The sequence below is a fragment of the Haliotis rufescens genome, unplaced genomic scaffold, assembly GCF_023055435.1.
Source record: "Haliotis rufescens isolate VD_foot unplaced genomic scaffold, xgHalRufe1.0.p SCAF_12, whole genome shotgun sequence".
Taxonomy (NCBI): Eukaryota; Metazoa; Mollusca; class Gastropoda; order Lepetellida; family Haliotidae; genus Haliotis; species Haliotis rufescens.
The window spans coordinates 36,920,310-36,933,814 of NW_025963802.1; the positions used below are offsets into that span (position 1 = coordinate 36,920,310).

General features: G+C 41.1%; 1 protein-coding gene across 2 annotated transcripts in view; it reads right to left on the reverse strand.

Moving 5' to 3' along the window:
• Window positions 1-1,982: 1,982 nt before the first annotated feature.
• Window positions 1,983-13,505, reverse strand: part of LOC124128972 (coiled-coil domain-containing protein 125-like) — a 34,681-nt gene continuing 23,158 nt past the window's right edge. The window contains exons 5-11 of one of the 2 annotated variants that reach the window (XM_048393586.1): window positions 11,180-11,313; window positions 9,885-9,967; window positions 8,861-8,979; window positions 7,677-7,784; window positions 6,734-6,923; window positions 5,872-5,981; window positions 1,983-3,954 (exon numbers count right to left, since the gene is read on the reverse strand). In XM_048393586.1, the coding sequence (XP_048249543.1) occupies window positions 3,835-3,954; window positions 5,872-5,981; window positions 6,734-6,923; window positions 7,677-7,784; window positions 8,861-8,979; window positions 9,885-9,967; window positions 11,180-11,313 (864 nt within the window). In that variant the 3' untranslated portion in view covers window positions 1,983-3,834. The remainder of the gene's footprint in view (window positions 3,955-5,871; window positions 5,982-6,733; window positions 6,924-7,676; window positions 7,785-8,860; window positions 8,980-9,884; window positions 9,968-11,179; window positions 11,314-13,505) is intronic. The other variant, XM_048393587.1, reaches the window with a different exon arrangement.

The following is a 13,505-nucleotide window of genomic DNA, read 5'->3' on the forward strand; positions in this document are numbered from 1 at the left end:
AGACGATTGCAGGATTTACAAAGCATGTGTACCATCAACAGATATTTTCTAAATCTTTTCATGTTTTTAATCAAGGTGCTCACAAGATTTGATGCACTTCACAAAATAAGACCCATGTTGTAACAATATAGGTCTTGATTATCGATCAGATTGTCTTCATTGGGCGCCACCATTTTGTCTAAAGAAAATGAAAGTGATATGAGAGATGGAATCTGATAGGTCAATAGGAGGACATAGAAGGGAGATAACCTGGTGGCGCTACGATCGAGCCCAGAAATTCCAACCTAGTCCGGCAAGGGTGGAAACTGGACTTTTACAGTCAGTTAATGCCCTTGCCTCAGGAAGATGTGGCATGACCAGATATAATCAACAATACCCTGCAATCTCCGGTCATCACGATGGCATCACAATGGTCACCGAGAGCCAGCTTCAAGGTGGCGCCACATATACTGTGAGAATAATTACCCAATAAAACAAGTACCCTTTACATCTTCGCCCTAGAGTTAGACACTTGGCACACACAAAATGTGGTAAGACTTGACGCAAAAAAGCTGTTTCTTAGTGATAATTCAGACCAAATATTTTTATTAATGTTAAAAGTCATATGTGAATTGTGTAGGCCAATTATAGATACTGTACTTGAGTCAAGTGTTCAAAATGTCACCTTCACATGGACACAGCGATGTCAAAAACACATAAGTAGATGAATGGCCACACCGACATCATAGAATCATCACATATGAAAATATTTTTATACATAAATGTAATTAGAACATTTTTTGCATGTACAGCATATCAAAGTTCACAATGATTTATGAGTAAAGATTAATGGTCAGTTTCATTATGGCTGCAGAGTGGATCAAAATTCTGTGAGCATTTTTAATTCCTATTGCTTTTATCGACTGTCGTAGAAGGCGTGGGTCAGATTTTAAATACAAATGCTGACAGTTAAAGTAAACGAAGTTTAGTAAATTTAAACAATCCATTTGTTATTTAATTACAGGAAAATGTCTGAAGATCAAACCAAATGCCTCTTTTCACTTTATTTTTACAGACAGCTATCTTAGCTTGCACTGTGTGAACAACATGGCGCCATTTGCAATGAAGCATTGAGTAAAAAAACCAAAGACAAAAACACTTTGTATTGAAATGTTTACACTCTGTAAGCTCTGCTGGTGTTCTCCACTCCTGATTGCAGTATAGACGGCGAACATCAATTACTGTATTCGATGTAATAACCGCCCTGCTCTAATAAGCACCCACAGCGATATTTACTAATATACATGCTAGTGAACAATCCCAATTAGAACCCCTTCCAATTGATCAATGTACACAAGACTTATTTATTCGTGTATAATACGCACTCATGGGTTATATGTCTCTTAATTATGGGCAATTAAATTCAGGCAAAATATATCTGTCGTATATAAACATTTCCGGCTGTCAGCATAAACCACGAAATTTACGATCTTTCAACTATTTTTTTACACCAAAATAATATTCTAATATGAGCCCCCTATTTTTAACTTTTAGAGCGCCCTGGGCACTTATTACGTCGAGTACGGAAGTATAAATTTTGAAAGTTTCTACAGGCCGGGGTCGACTTATCAACGGCGATATATGATACCATTGCCAATACAATTTGTGCATTGAGCAGGCTAAAAGTACTGTAGGAAATGCTAAAAATATAATATGTCAAAATAGTGATAATTTGGCAAATTAAGCCTTTTTTGTAACTTTGATTATTCTCAAAACTTATGTTTACAGATAAAATGATGATAACCTTAGAAAAAAATATCACATTTGTGACATGTACTTTGAAACAAGCTACAACCAGAAGTGATTTCTCACCAGCTGGCGCATGTCATGTGACAGGTGTACAGGTTACCCCAGGTGACAACGCCACGTTGTGCACCATATGTTTAGCATCATTGGATGCCCCAAGCATTTCATGATATTTCCTTGTTTTTGTAAACACAATATGTAATGACATGTAAATTATTATAACCAGAAAGAGGTCTCTTTTGTATATTTCTAAAGTGAGTGAGTAAGTGAGTATGGTTTTACGCCGCTTTTAGCAATATTCCAGCAATATCATGGCGAGGACACCAGAAATGGGCTTCACTCACTGTACCCATGTCGGGAATCGAACCTGGGTCTTTGGCATGACTAGCAAACGCTTTAACCACTAGGCTACCCGGCCCGCCCCTATTACACATTATAATCATGCAAAGAAATCAACCTTAGGTTGTGGACTTACTAACGCCATCATTTGTGCATTCAACGCCCCGTATATTTCTAAAGTCTGTTTCATATTTTGTTTTGACTTTTTCTCCAATGAAATAGCAAATAGAATATACCTGGTATTAACAATGAAATACTTCAAACCTGAGGTAGATCAAACAGAAGTTGTAAGATATTTCAACAGAATTCTGTGTTAATTGCAATAATTATTTAAATGAAAAAAAGTGCATTCTTCCAGCATTTCCAACAGTACTTTAGTGGTTTCAGAAAAGATGTCAAATAGGCAAAAGTGTCCAATATTAGTAACAGAGCTCCAGACAACTTTTTGAGCAATTGAGTTTTTACTCAAAGGTTTTTATTTTAATTGGGTTATTACATTTTTCATTGGGTAACCAATATTTTTTCACTCATCTATTCATTATTCTATTGGGTTTTTCCCGAAATGAGTTAACATTTTGACATTTAAAAAAAAATATAATAATGTTTTAGACGTATATAAGGGTTCTAACTATAGGCTTGACTCAGAAAGTAAATTGGCCCATAATTGTCACTGTGTTTAGGAAATTTTACAAATGCTGAAAAAGGTTTATTGGGTATTTATGCATGCTGTTTTTATACATTTGAGTTTTTTATTTAATGCATGCATTTCTGTACGCAAGTTAATTGAAAGTAATTGGGTTTTGAATATTTTTGGGGGGTATTTTATGCAAATACGCAGCTTATCTGTAGCTCTGTAGTATTTGAAAGTTATAGCTATAAATACATATTTGTCACCAGCCCTCAGTACATCCTTTGAACAGAAAAATATTTTGTTTTTCAAAGAATATTTGTTATGTGACATGTCAAAATGTCATGTGAGCTACAGAATGTCCCACAACTCCAGCCACTCGACAGCATAAACTGGTTTTATGTGTGATATGTTAACAAATGAGCATGTCAAACTACAACAGGAAACAGCAGTTGAACACAAGACAGAACCCAGTCAGAACTATATCTTAAAGGCACATAACCATTTACAAATATACAATGTATACGAAAGGGATGACCACAGTCACAAGACAGTACTAGATCTTTAATAAATAAATCTCAAAAACGCTTTCATTGAGCTGTGGTTACAAACAAACAGTTCCACCTGGCCATCTCAGGAACTTTAGATATCCACCAAATACATCCTCAAAACAGGACATACTCAGTTGTATGTATAAAAATATGTGTTGTTAACAAACATGGATTTTCTTCAGGTCATAACTGTCAAAGATATTAGTATAATCAGTAGAACAATGTTCAGACACAGTTAAGTACATGTGTTGCACCTGAGTCAAAGTGCTCACTGGAAAACCTTAGATTATGTAAATACACTGTTATATATTCTTGATGAAGTAAGTTATCTGGATTTCAATATGAAGCGAGATCAAAACAGGAGAAAGGGGTTTATCTGTGCTGCGTGACTTCACGTGAAAACATCTTCATCCTTGATGGCCACCTGCTGCGTGGCTTCACGTGAAGACGTCCTCCTCCTTGATGGCCACCTAGCTGCGTGACTTCACGTGAAGACATCCTCCTCCTTGATGGCCACCTGGCTGCGTGGCTTCACGTGAAGACGTCCTCCTCCTTGATGGCACGCAGCTGTTTCTCCAGGGACTCCACCTTGTTGGCCAACACCTGTGCTGCCAGTTTCTGGTGAGCCAGAGCCTCACACTTCTCATGGACCTGCAGGGACAATGTGGACTGTATGGACATCGTGGACAATATCATGCATGTCTTCCATGTTACAGCAATATTACCCCAGTCTGCCATGTTACAGCAATATCACCCCAGTCTGCCATGTTACAGCAATATCACCCGAGTCTGCCATGTTACAGCAATATCACCCCAGTCTGCCATGTTACAGCTATATCACCCCAGTCTGCCATGTTACAGCAATATCACCCCAGTCTGCCATGTTACAGCAATATCAACCCAGTCTGCCATGTTACAGCAATATCACCCCAGTCTGCCATGTTACAGCAATATCACCCCAGTCTGCCATGTTACAGCAATATCACCCCAGTCTGCCATGTTACAGCTATATCACCCCAGTCTGCCATGTTACAGCAATATCACCCCAGTCTGCCATGTTACAGCTATATCAACCCAGTCTGCCATGTTACAGCTATATCACCCGAGTCTGCCTTGTTACAGCAATATCACCCCAGTCTGCCATGTTACAGCAATATCACCCCAGTCTGCCATGTTGCAGCTATATCAACCCAGTCTGCCATGTTACAGCAATATCACCCCAGTCTGCCATGTTACAGCAATATCACCCCAGTCTGCCATGTTACAGCAATATCACCCGAGTCTGCCTTGTTACAGCAATATCACCCCAGTCTGCCATGTTACAGCAATATCACCCAATCTGCCATGTTACAGCAGTATTCCTGGCATCAGGGATCATAGTTCTGGCAACAGGGATCATTGTCCTGGCAACAGGGAATATAATCCTGGCATCAGGGATCATAGTTCTGGCAACAGGGATCATTGTCTTGGCAACAGGGAATATAATCCTGGCATCAGGGATCATAGTCCTGGCAAAAGGGATCATAGTCCTGGCACAAGAGATCATAGCCCTGGCATCAGGGATCGCAGCCCTGGCATCAGGGATCGAAGTCCTGGCAATAGGGATCATAGTCCTGGTATCAGGGAACATAATCCTGGCATCAGGGATCATAGTCCTGGCATCAGGGATCATAGTCCTGGCATCAGGGATCATAGTCCTGGTATCAGAGATCATAGTCCTGGCACAAGAGATCATAATCCTGACAACAGGGATCATAGTCCTGGCATCAGGGATCATAGTCCTGGTATCAGGGATCATAGTCCTGGTATCAGAGATCATAGTCCTGGCACAAGAGATCATAGTCCTGGCATCAGGGATCATAGCCCTGGTATCAGAGATCATAGTCCTGGCACAAGAGATCATAATCCTGGCATCAGGGATCATAGTCCTGGCAACAGGGATCATAATCCTGGTATCAGGGATCATAGTCCTGGCATCAGGGATCATAGTCCTGGCACAAGAGATCATAGTCCTGGCATCAGGGATCATAGCCCTGGTATCAGAGATCATAGTCCTGGCACAAGAGATCATAGTCCTGGCATCAGGGATCATAGCCCTGGTATCAGAGATCATAGTCCTGGCACAAGAGATCATAGTCCTGGCAACAGGGAACATAATCCTGGCACAAGAGATCATAATCCTGGCATCAGGGATCATAGTCCTGGCAACAGGGAACATCATCCTGGCATCAGGGATCATAGTCCTGGCAACAGGGATCATAGTCCTCGCACAAGAGATCATAGTCTTGGCATCAGGGATCGCAGTCCTGGCACCAGGGATCATAGTCCTGGCACAAGAGATCATAGTCCTGGCATCAGGGATCATAGTCCTGGCAACAGGGATCATAGTCCTGGTACATGGCTGTAAACAGTATCCACTTGCCAAACAGCCATTTGCTTACAATCATTGGCATATTTTACCACAGTACCCTTGATGACCGAATTGGTGAGGGCCCTTCTTATATCTTATAAGACTTTCACAGAGCAGCTTGGTAAAATCCTGTGTATTGATGGTGCAGAGAGACTTACCATTTCAGAGAGCAGTGTGATCAGTTCTTGGGGTGTCATGAGTGTTGTGTTGATGCTGGAGAGAGGGCCGTTGGGTAGGCCATGGTGTGGAATTGACATGTGAAGGTCATCTGAAACACAAACAAGCAGCATCAGGAAAATCACTTTATCATCTTATTCAAAACAGACAGAAAGTCAGATTCTAGCATTTAATTCATTTCCATGCAAACGACAAAACCATACAGCTCATTTCGCTTCCATGGAAAAGACAAAAATATACAGTAACTGAGACAACACACCTCAACAGAGATTGGGGAACACATATTCAATAGACATACCATAAATTATGTACAACTCAAAACTAACCCAAAAACTAAAAATTACAAAAAGATAAATCAACAAAAGACAAGCAGAAATAAAGAATTGACCTCCTGCTCTTGGGGCAGACGCTCCATCCTCTACACCGCTGAGGATGTTACCAGCAATGAGGAAGTTGAAACCTATTCTGACCAGGGCACCATGGGTATACTATTCAGTGAGTGAGTGAGTGAGTGAGTGAGTGAGTGAGTGAGTGAGTGAGTGAGTTGGGTTTAACGCCGCTTTTAACAGTATTCCAGTTATTTTGCGGCGTGTCAGCTTAATGTGGGAGGAAAGCCCCAAGTGATGCAGGAATCAGACGTTTACCACTTCGGTGAAACCCAAGAGCACGGGTATGGTGCTGACAAACCTAGAAACATAATCGGGGCGAACCGGGATTCGAACCCACAATCATAGGTTTCTGGCATGCCTAAGGGACGCAACTCTGCACAGCGAATCCCGGCGCCTGAGATGACTGGGCCACCCGTGCCCCCGTATACTATTGAGAACGAGAGAGATATATTACCATCATTGAGGACGCTGATGAGCCACTTAATAGCTGCCTTGGCCTTGACAGTTTTGGAGGAGGCAGGTATTGTGAGTTCCGACATTTTCAGGGTGAGGAACTTGTTCCTGTTGAGCTGTTCCTCAAACGCCTTTCTGTATGCATCGACGGTGAGATACGCTTCATCCCTCCGGTGCTTGTACAGCTCAATCTGCAGCAGGACAACAAACACTGGAGATGTGTGTGCTCATGTATTCATATTCCAGAACATACACATGTAATAAATATATCGGCACTTATTTAACATTTATGCCACAAGGCAATGCTTGCAGGAATTTATCTAGGAAGGCAAATATGGAAAGGCAAGAATCTAGGCTCTAAGTGTCCTTGGAAGGCAAATTGGTCATATTCTCTTATGAACACACAATGCCATTGAGAAAATGGTCAAATGTAACAAATGTTATATTTGGGACAACACTTTCTTTGTAAAGTACAGATTCTAGTATTTTGGGGGGTGAATTTCAGAAGGACTTTATCCTTGCATTCAATACAATAATGAAAATATAAGCATTAAGTCTCTTCTACTTCACTGGTCCTGCTATCAGTGAAATGCAGTCATCAAATAAGTTATTACTGAACATGTATTAAGATGAAATAGGAAATTTCTAGTTCCCTTTTTGAAATTTTTACTGACATTTGAAGAAAACGAATATCGTCTTCTCAGTAGGTCTTGATAATCCCTGTTAGTGTAACCATTGAGTTTTATTGTCATTGTCATCAAATGATATATCACATGACAAACCACTTGTGGGTACTGGGGTTCTACTATGGGCTCACTTGATCCGAGGTACCCGTCCGAGTCTGAGACTTTGTGTACCTACCCTTCCAGCCCTCAGACAACCCATCCCTCACAATGAGACAGACTTTAACAGTTGATATAAACAAGCATCAATCCATCAGTTACCTCCTCCCTGAGCCTGATGGTGTCTCTGCGTAGGTTGGCTGCAGCGTGGGCACACCCACATGGCTCCGTCTTGGTCCCCCGGCACTGACACGCCCCCAACACTGCCAGCTGGGGAGGAGGAGAATGCATTGTAGTAATAGTGGCACAATTACTTCACGACTTACCTTCACCTTGACACTGGTGGCCTTGACCTCATATGACCTAGGCGGTCATTTTCAGTTAAAAACAATTTACATTTTAATCAAACAATCTTACAGAATTTTGTAGGCATGTCATTACAGCATGACTTTCACTTAATGAGACAGAAATCAAAACAAGCAAAATATTTCTTCAGTGAGAAGTATCTTAAAAAAATAATGCATGAATAGTGTTGCTAAGAATGAACTCTGCATTGGTGTTTCGCTGCTGTGTAGCAGACAATATCTCCATCACATCAAAGTTGTGATATATACAATAACATGTTTGCTTGTTTGTTGTTGAATGCTGCACTCAGCAATATTTTGCCTATATGGAGGCCATCTCTATATAATCAAGTCTGGACCAGACAATCCAGTGGTTGACATCATGAGCATCGATCTACTCAGTTGTCAATGAGCCTGACCTCCCCACCCCATTAGTAACCTCTTATGACAAGCATGGGTTGTTGAAGACCAATTCTAACCTGGATCTTCCCAGGTCACAAACAGTATTGCATTATATTGTGTGCATGTGGGTGTGTTGTTGTTTACCGCCGCACTCAGCAGTATTCCAGCTATATGACAGCAGACGGTAATTAATCGAGTCTGGACCAGACAATCCAGTGATTGACATCATGAGCATCGATCCACGCAATTGGGATACAACAACATGCATCAACCAAGTCAGGGAGCCTGACCACCCAATCCCGTTAGTCGCCTCTTACAACAAGCACAGTCGTCTGTTACAGCAAGCATGGGTTGCTGAAGACCTATTCTACCCCAGATCTTCACAGGTTTCCAGTGAGAGGGACGCTTGCAAGTACTCCAGGGATTGATATTGTGAGCAACGATCCACACCATCAGGGTAAGTTGTCACACAAGTCACCCGGTCCATTAAGTCGCCTCCTACGACTGTTAGGTTGCTAGAGACCCAATTCTAACCCGCACTCGCCACTGGTGTTGGTACACTGTGTTTATTTATTGCCTGTCAAGGTCACACTAGCTCACCTCTGCAGATGAGTATGTGCCGTAGTCTTCGTCCGAAGCAGTGCTCCTCGTCCTCTCGTACTTCAGCTTCTCCTTCACGTCCAGCAGGGCCAGCAACTCGTCTCTCTCGCGCGCCAGAGCTGAAACATGACTCACGGTTAAGTCCTGCAGCTCAAACACTCGTAACCTGGTACACTATCACTGAAATGCCATCCTATGCAGCCCTTTGCTAATAAACCAGTCAGTGAAAGAGTTTGGTTTAACGCCACTTTGAACGGTATTCAAGTTATATCACGGCATGCAGATTGAGTAGGGTTTAACGCCACTTTTAACAGTATTCCAGTTATATCACAGCGTGTCACTTGATGTGGGAGGAAAGCCTCTGCACAGCAAATTGCCACGCCTTAGACGACTGGGCCACCCATGCCCCCAGTGACATCAATCATCTAGGTGACCATTGGCATGTGACTTCCCCTCGTGGTCTCCTGACTTCTACCAGTCACCATTATGTCCACAAGGTCCTCGTTCCACAAAGTCACTAACAGTCACACATCCTTCAGACCAGACGGGAGAGTCGTAGCAAGGAACAAGGCTCTGGACCAGCCTGACAAACAGTCACACATCCTTCAACCCAGACAAGAGAGTCATAGCAAGGAACAAGGCTCTGGACCAGCCTGACAAACAGTCACACATCCTTCAACCCAGACAGGAGAGTCATAGCAAGGAACAAGGCTCTGGACCAGCCTGACAAACAGTCACACATCCTTCAACCCAGACAAGAGAGTCATAGCAAGGAACAAGGCTCTGGACCAGCCTGACAAACAGTCACACATCCTTCAACCCAGACAGGAGAGTCATAGCAAGGAACAAGAATCTGGACCAGCCTGACAAACAGTCACACATCCTTCAACCCAGACAGGAGAGTCGTAGCAAGGAACAAGGCTCTGGACCAGCCTGACAAACTTCACTCACCCCCAGAATCCAGACAGCAGAAATATTACCTAATAAGAAACTTGGGTCAATTTTGGTTTGAACTTCAACATACCCATCTTTTGACAGTTAGCTCTGCGTAGCTCCTCAGACCTTGCTTCAAGTGTAGACATGAGGAGACCGTTCTCCTGGCAAACCCTGCAACACAGCACATGGCAGTCAGCACTTCACTGTCAGACACAGAACACCTGTCACCCCGCCGTTGTACCCCATAATACTAGAAACGGTCATCACTTAATAAGACCAGGTCATTGGGGTAAACAGCCAGGAGTACTGGTGCATTAAAACATAGTTTGTGGAGGGGGATCTATTACCCCTGTGCTTTGCAGAAGGTAAATCTTTCTTCTGTTTTTTATTTTACCGAGTCCATTATGCAATAAGACCTTATTTTATGGTTAGTATGTCCCTTTCGGACAATAACACAAAAATCTGACACTTGCAAGAAGCAATATAAAACAGAGCCATTATCAGCAGGAATATTTATTATAACAATAAGTAATGATTTTCATTGTGCAGCTATTTGTCAAAAGTCAGAATTATGACATATGAATACAATTATCAAATCAATTCCATGAACTTTTTGTAACCATAACTAATAACTTTACAGTTTTTTTCAATACAATCCACTTCTGTACTACAGTAATACATCCATTTACAATGGGTCAGGTTTTAGTCACCAAATGAGCACCAATGGCACTACTTTCTTATTATGGATCAGTGTACACTCAAATTTCAGTCACAGCCCCCTAGGGATAATACTAGGGCTGGCTGGCTGTCGATATAGATCATAGAGATCGATAATTGTTAACTAGATATTTATCAATTATGGATAAATATCGGAGAAGAAACTTTGAGCAAATATGCAAAAAAGTCCAAAAGAAATCAACACACTTCATGCCACTGGTGAGTGGTGACACCTTTATGCATGGATCAGTCTGTGGACATTTAAGTTATAACAAAAACAGTTGCTTACCGTCTTTGGCAATTGACATGATTGACAATAACTGGTCTGTTTCAGTAAATTTAAACTTTATTTCATCACAATTGTTCATGTAAGATATGATCAATTACATAATCTTTATACTATATATTATATAATTGTTAATATTTCTTTCCATTGACGATGATTCCGATTATCGATCTTTCTAGCCAGCCCTAGATAATACAATATATTTTCCTAATATGGGTTTGAGGCTATACAAACCAATTAATAATAATAAATAATAAATCTCAAAATGAGCATGAAATTGATGCAAGAAAACCTGAACACCTTGAAAAATGAAATAAAACAAGCAACCATCATTCCTTGGTGATGCTGAACCACTTCATCATCTGCCAGTCATGGTTTACCTCTGTAAGAGTGCCTCATCATCCCACAGTAGTTCATGGGGGGGCCTCTCCCCCTCCTCTACATCACCGCCACCTGCAGACAGGTCCCCCGACAGGTCCCCCGACAGGTCCCCGGCCAGGTCGAGCGCGCTATCCTGCACCACACAGACAGACAATCACCAACCACCACAAGCAACCCCACAGATATAGAAAGGCACCTGCAGGGAGCTAGCTACAGGTCAAAGCTGGGAAACACATTAATCTTCACATTATCAATCAGTAACAAGATGAAACATTATGTTGATCATACGACAAGATATATTACCATAATTACGACATAATATATTTCTTTTCCTATTTATTCATTACTTGACCATTGAGACCAGACATTATCAGGAAATGCACTGTAATTAATGGATGCCAGTTTCCAGTGTATTATTCATCGTTTTCTTTTCCCAAACACCAAAATATTCTTGCAGACTAAAAAACACCTACAATTTTTAAAAAAAAGGAGTTTCCTATCTTGGTTATGCTCTTTGGTTTGATGGTTCCATGGTTAAACAATTTCACGAACATTTGCCAATAATTGGGTAGGCTAACATTTCCCAAATTTCCTTTTATTCTAATAAACAACCAAATATTTTGTATGTGAAACACGAGAACAATATCAGCCAGAGATCCAGTTCTTCACATGAAAGCAAGGAGCAAGCCCCCATATATTTTACATACTTTTCTCAGGTAACTGTAACACTAATACAAGGATCTGTGTGAACCATGCAAAACAAGGTGCCCCAAATTCCAATTTCCAATTTCATGCTTGCCTGCTAGCCCGAGACTACTAAACTTTGCTGAGGACAAGTAAACATCCAATGATCGTAGTCCTCACTGACTAGTAGCATTCTGAACTGGTTCTCAATGCTTCAATTTTGCTACACATTGAACTGTTTTGTTTGTTTGTTGTTTAACGCCGCACTCAGCAATATTCCAGCTATATGACAGCAGACTGTAAATAATCAAGTCTGGACCAGACATTCCAGTGATTGACATCATGAGCATCGATCCACACAATACAATGACATGCATCAACCAAGTCAGCGAGTCTGACCATCCGAACCCATTAGTCGCCTCTTATGACAAGCATTGTCACCTTTTACAGCAAGTCCTCTGGACTAGTCTCATGAAAACATGACTTTCTGAGGCTGATTATAAACAGTGCATTCTAAACATGCTAAGTACATCACCAGCAAGGAGAGACAAAAAGCCAAGTTCGATTGTGGCATCACACATATCTGACACGTGACAAGCAATCTGACTGTAGGCTTCATTTACCATTTGTACAGTGGAACCTGTCCAAACTGGACACAGACTAATCCGGGTTCCTGACAATACCAGATCCCAAATTACAGACCTGAACATATACCACTCCACTTGTTATAGGGACATCCTGATTTTTCAGGCACCAACAACATGACTAATCACTGGAAGAAGTTGTCAAACAAATAGTATTCAATATTGTCTTGGAAATGAGTAATTTTCAACATCATTAAGATTAAGAACATAAACATTCCCTTAACTGATGTTCTTCGTAATTTCTTTGAGAGGCATTTAGAAGTTGAAGTACTTGATAATGTCGCTCCTAGTTGTAATAAAGAAGTTGTCTGTCCACAAATCTTATCCTTACTTGATGTTCTTTGTTTTGAAATAATATATACCGTATTCGACATGTTAAGCGCCCGGGTCGCTCTCAAAATTAGAAATAGGGGGCTCTTATTAGAATATAATTTTGGTGAGAGAGAAAAAACATTGTTGAAAGATCGTAAATTTTGTAGTTTATGCTGACAGCCTGAAATGATACAAAAGAAAAGTATGTGCGTATCAGACACGACAGTTATATTTTCCAGGGTGCATATAACACACGAGTGCATATTATACACGAATAAATAAGTCTTGTGAACATTGATCAATCGGAAGGGGTACTAATTGGGATTGTTCACTAGCCAATATATTAGCAATTATCACAGTGGGCACTTAATATTACGTCGAATATGGTAATGTATATACCTGTATCCCTATCAAAAGCCAAGTAGTATACTTTGATAAATAATACTTCTTTTAACCTTATTCTTATTTCCTATTTCTTGTCTCCTATAATCTCACGAATCGTGACCTTGTCTGAAGAGCATTACATTCAGTCCCAAAGAAGTCTCATTCGGACAGATTCCACTGTACTCTAACAAGATGGCCAACACAGTGATTTGAACATACAGTATGCTGTTGTCTACACTAAACATGCATCGTGCGCAATACAAAACGGAATATTCATGGTTTACAAGTCTGTCTGTGATAC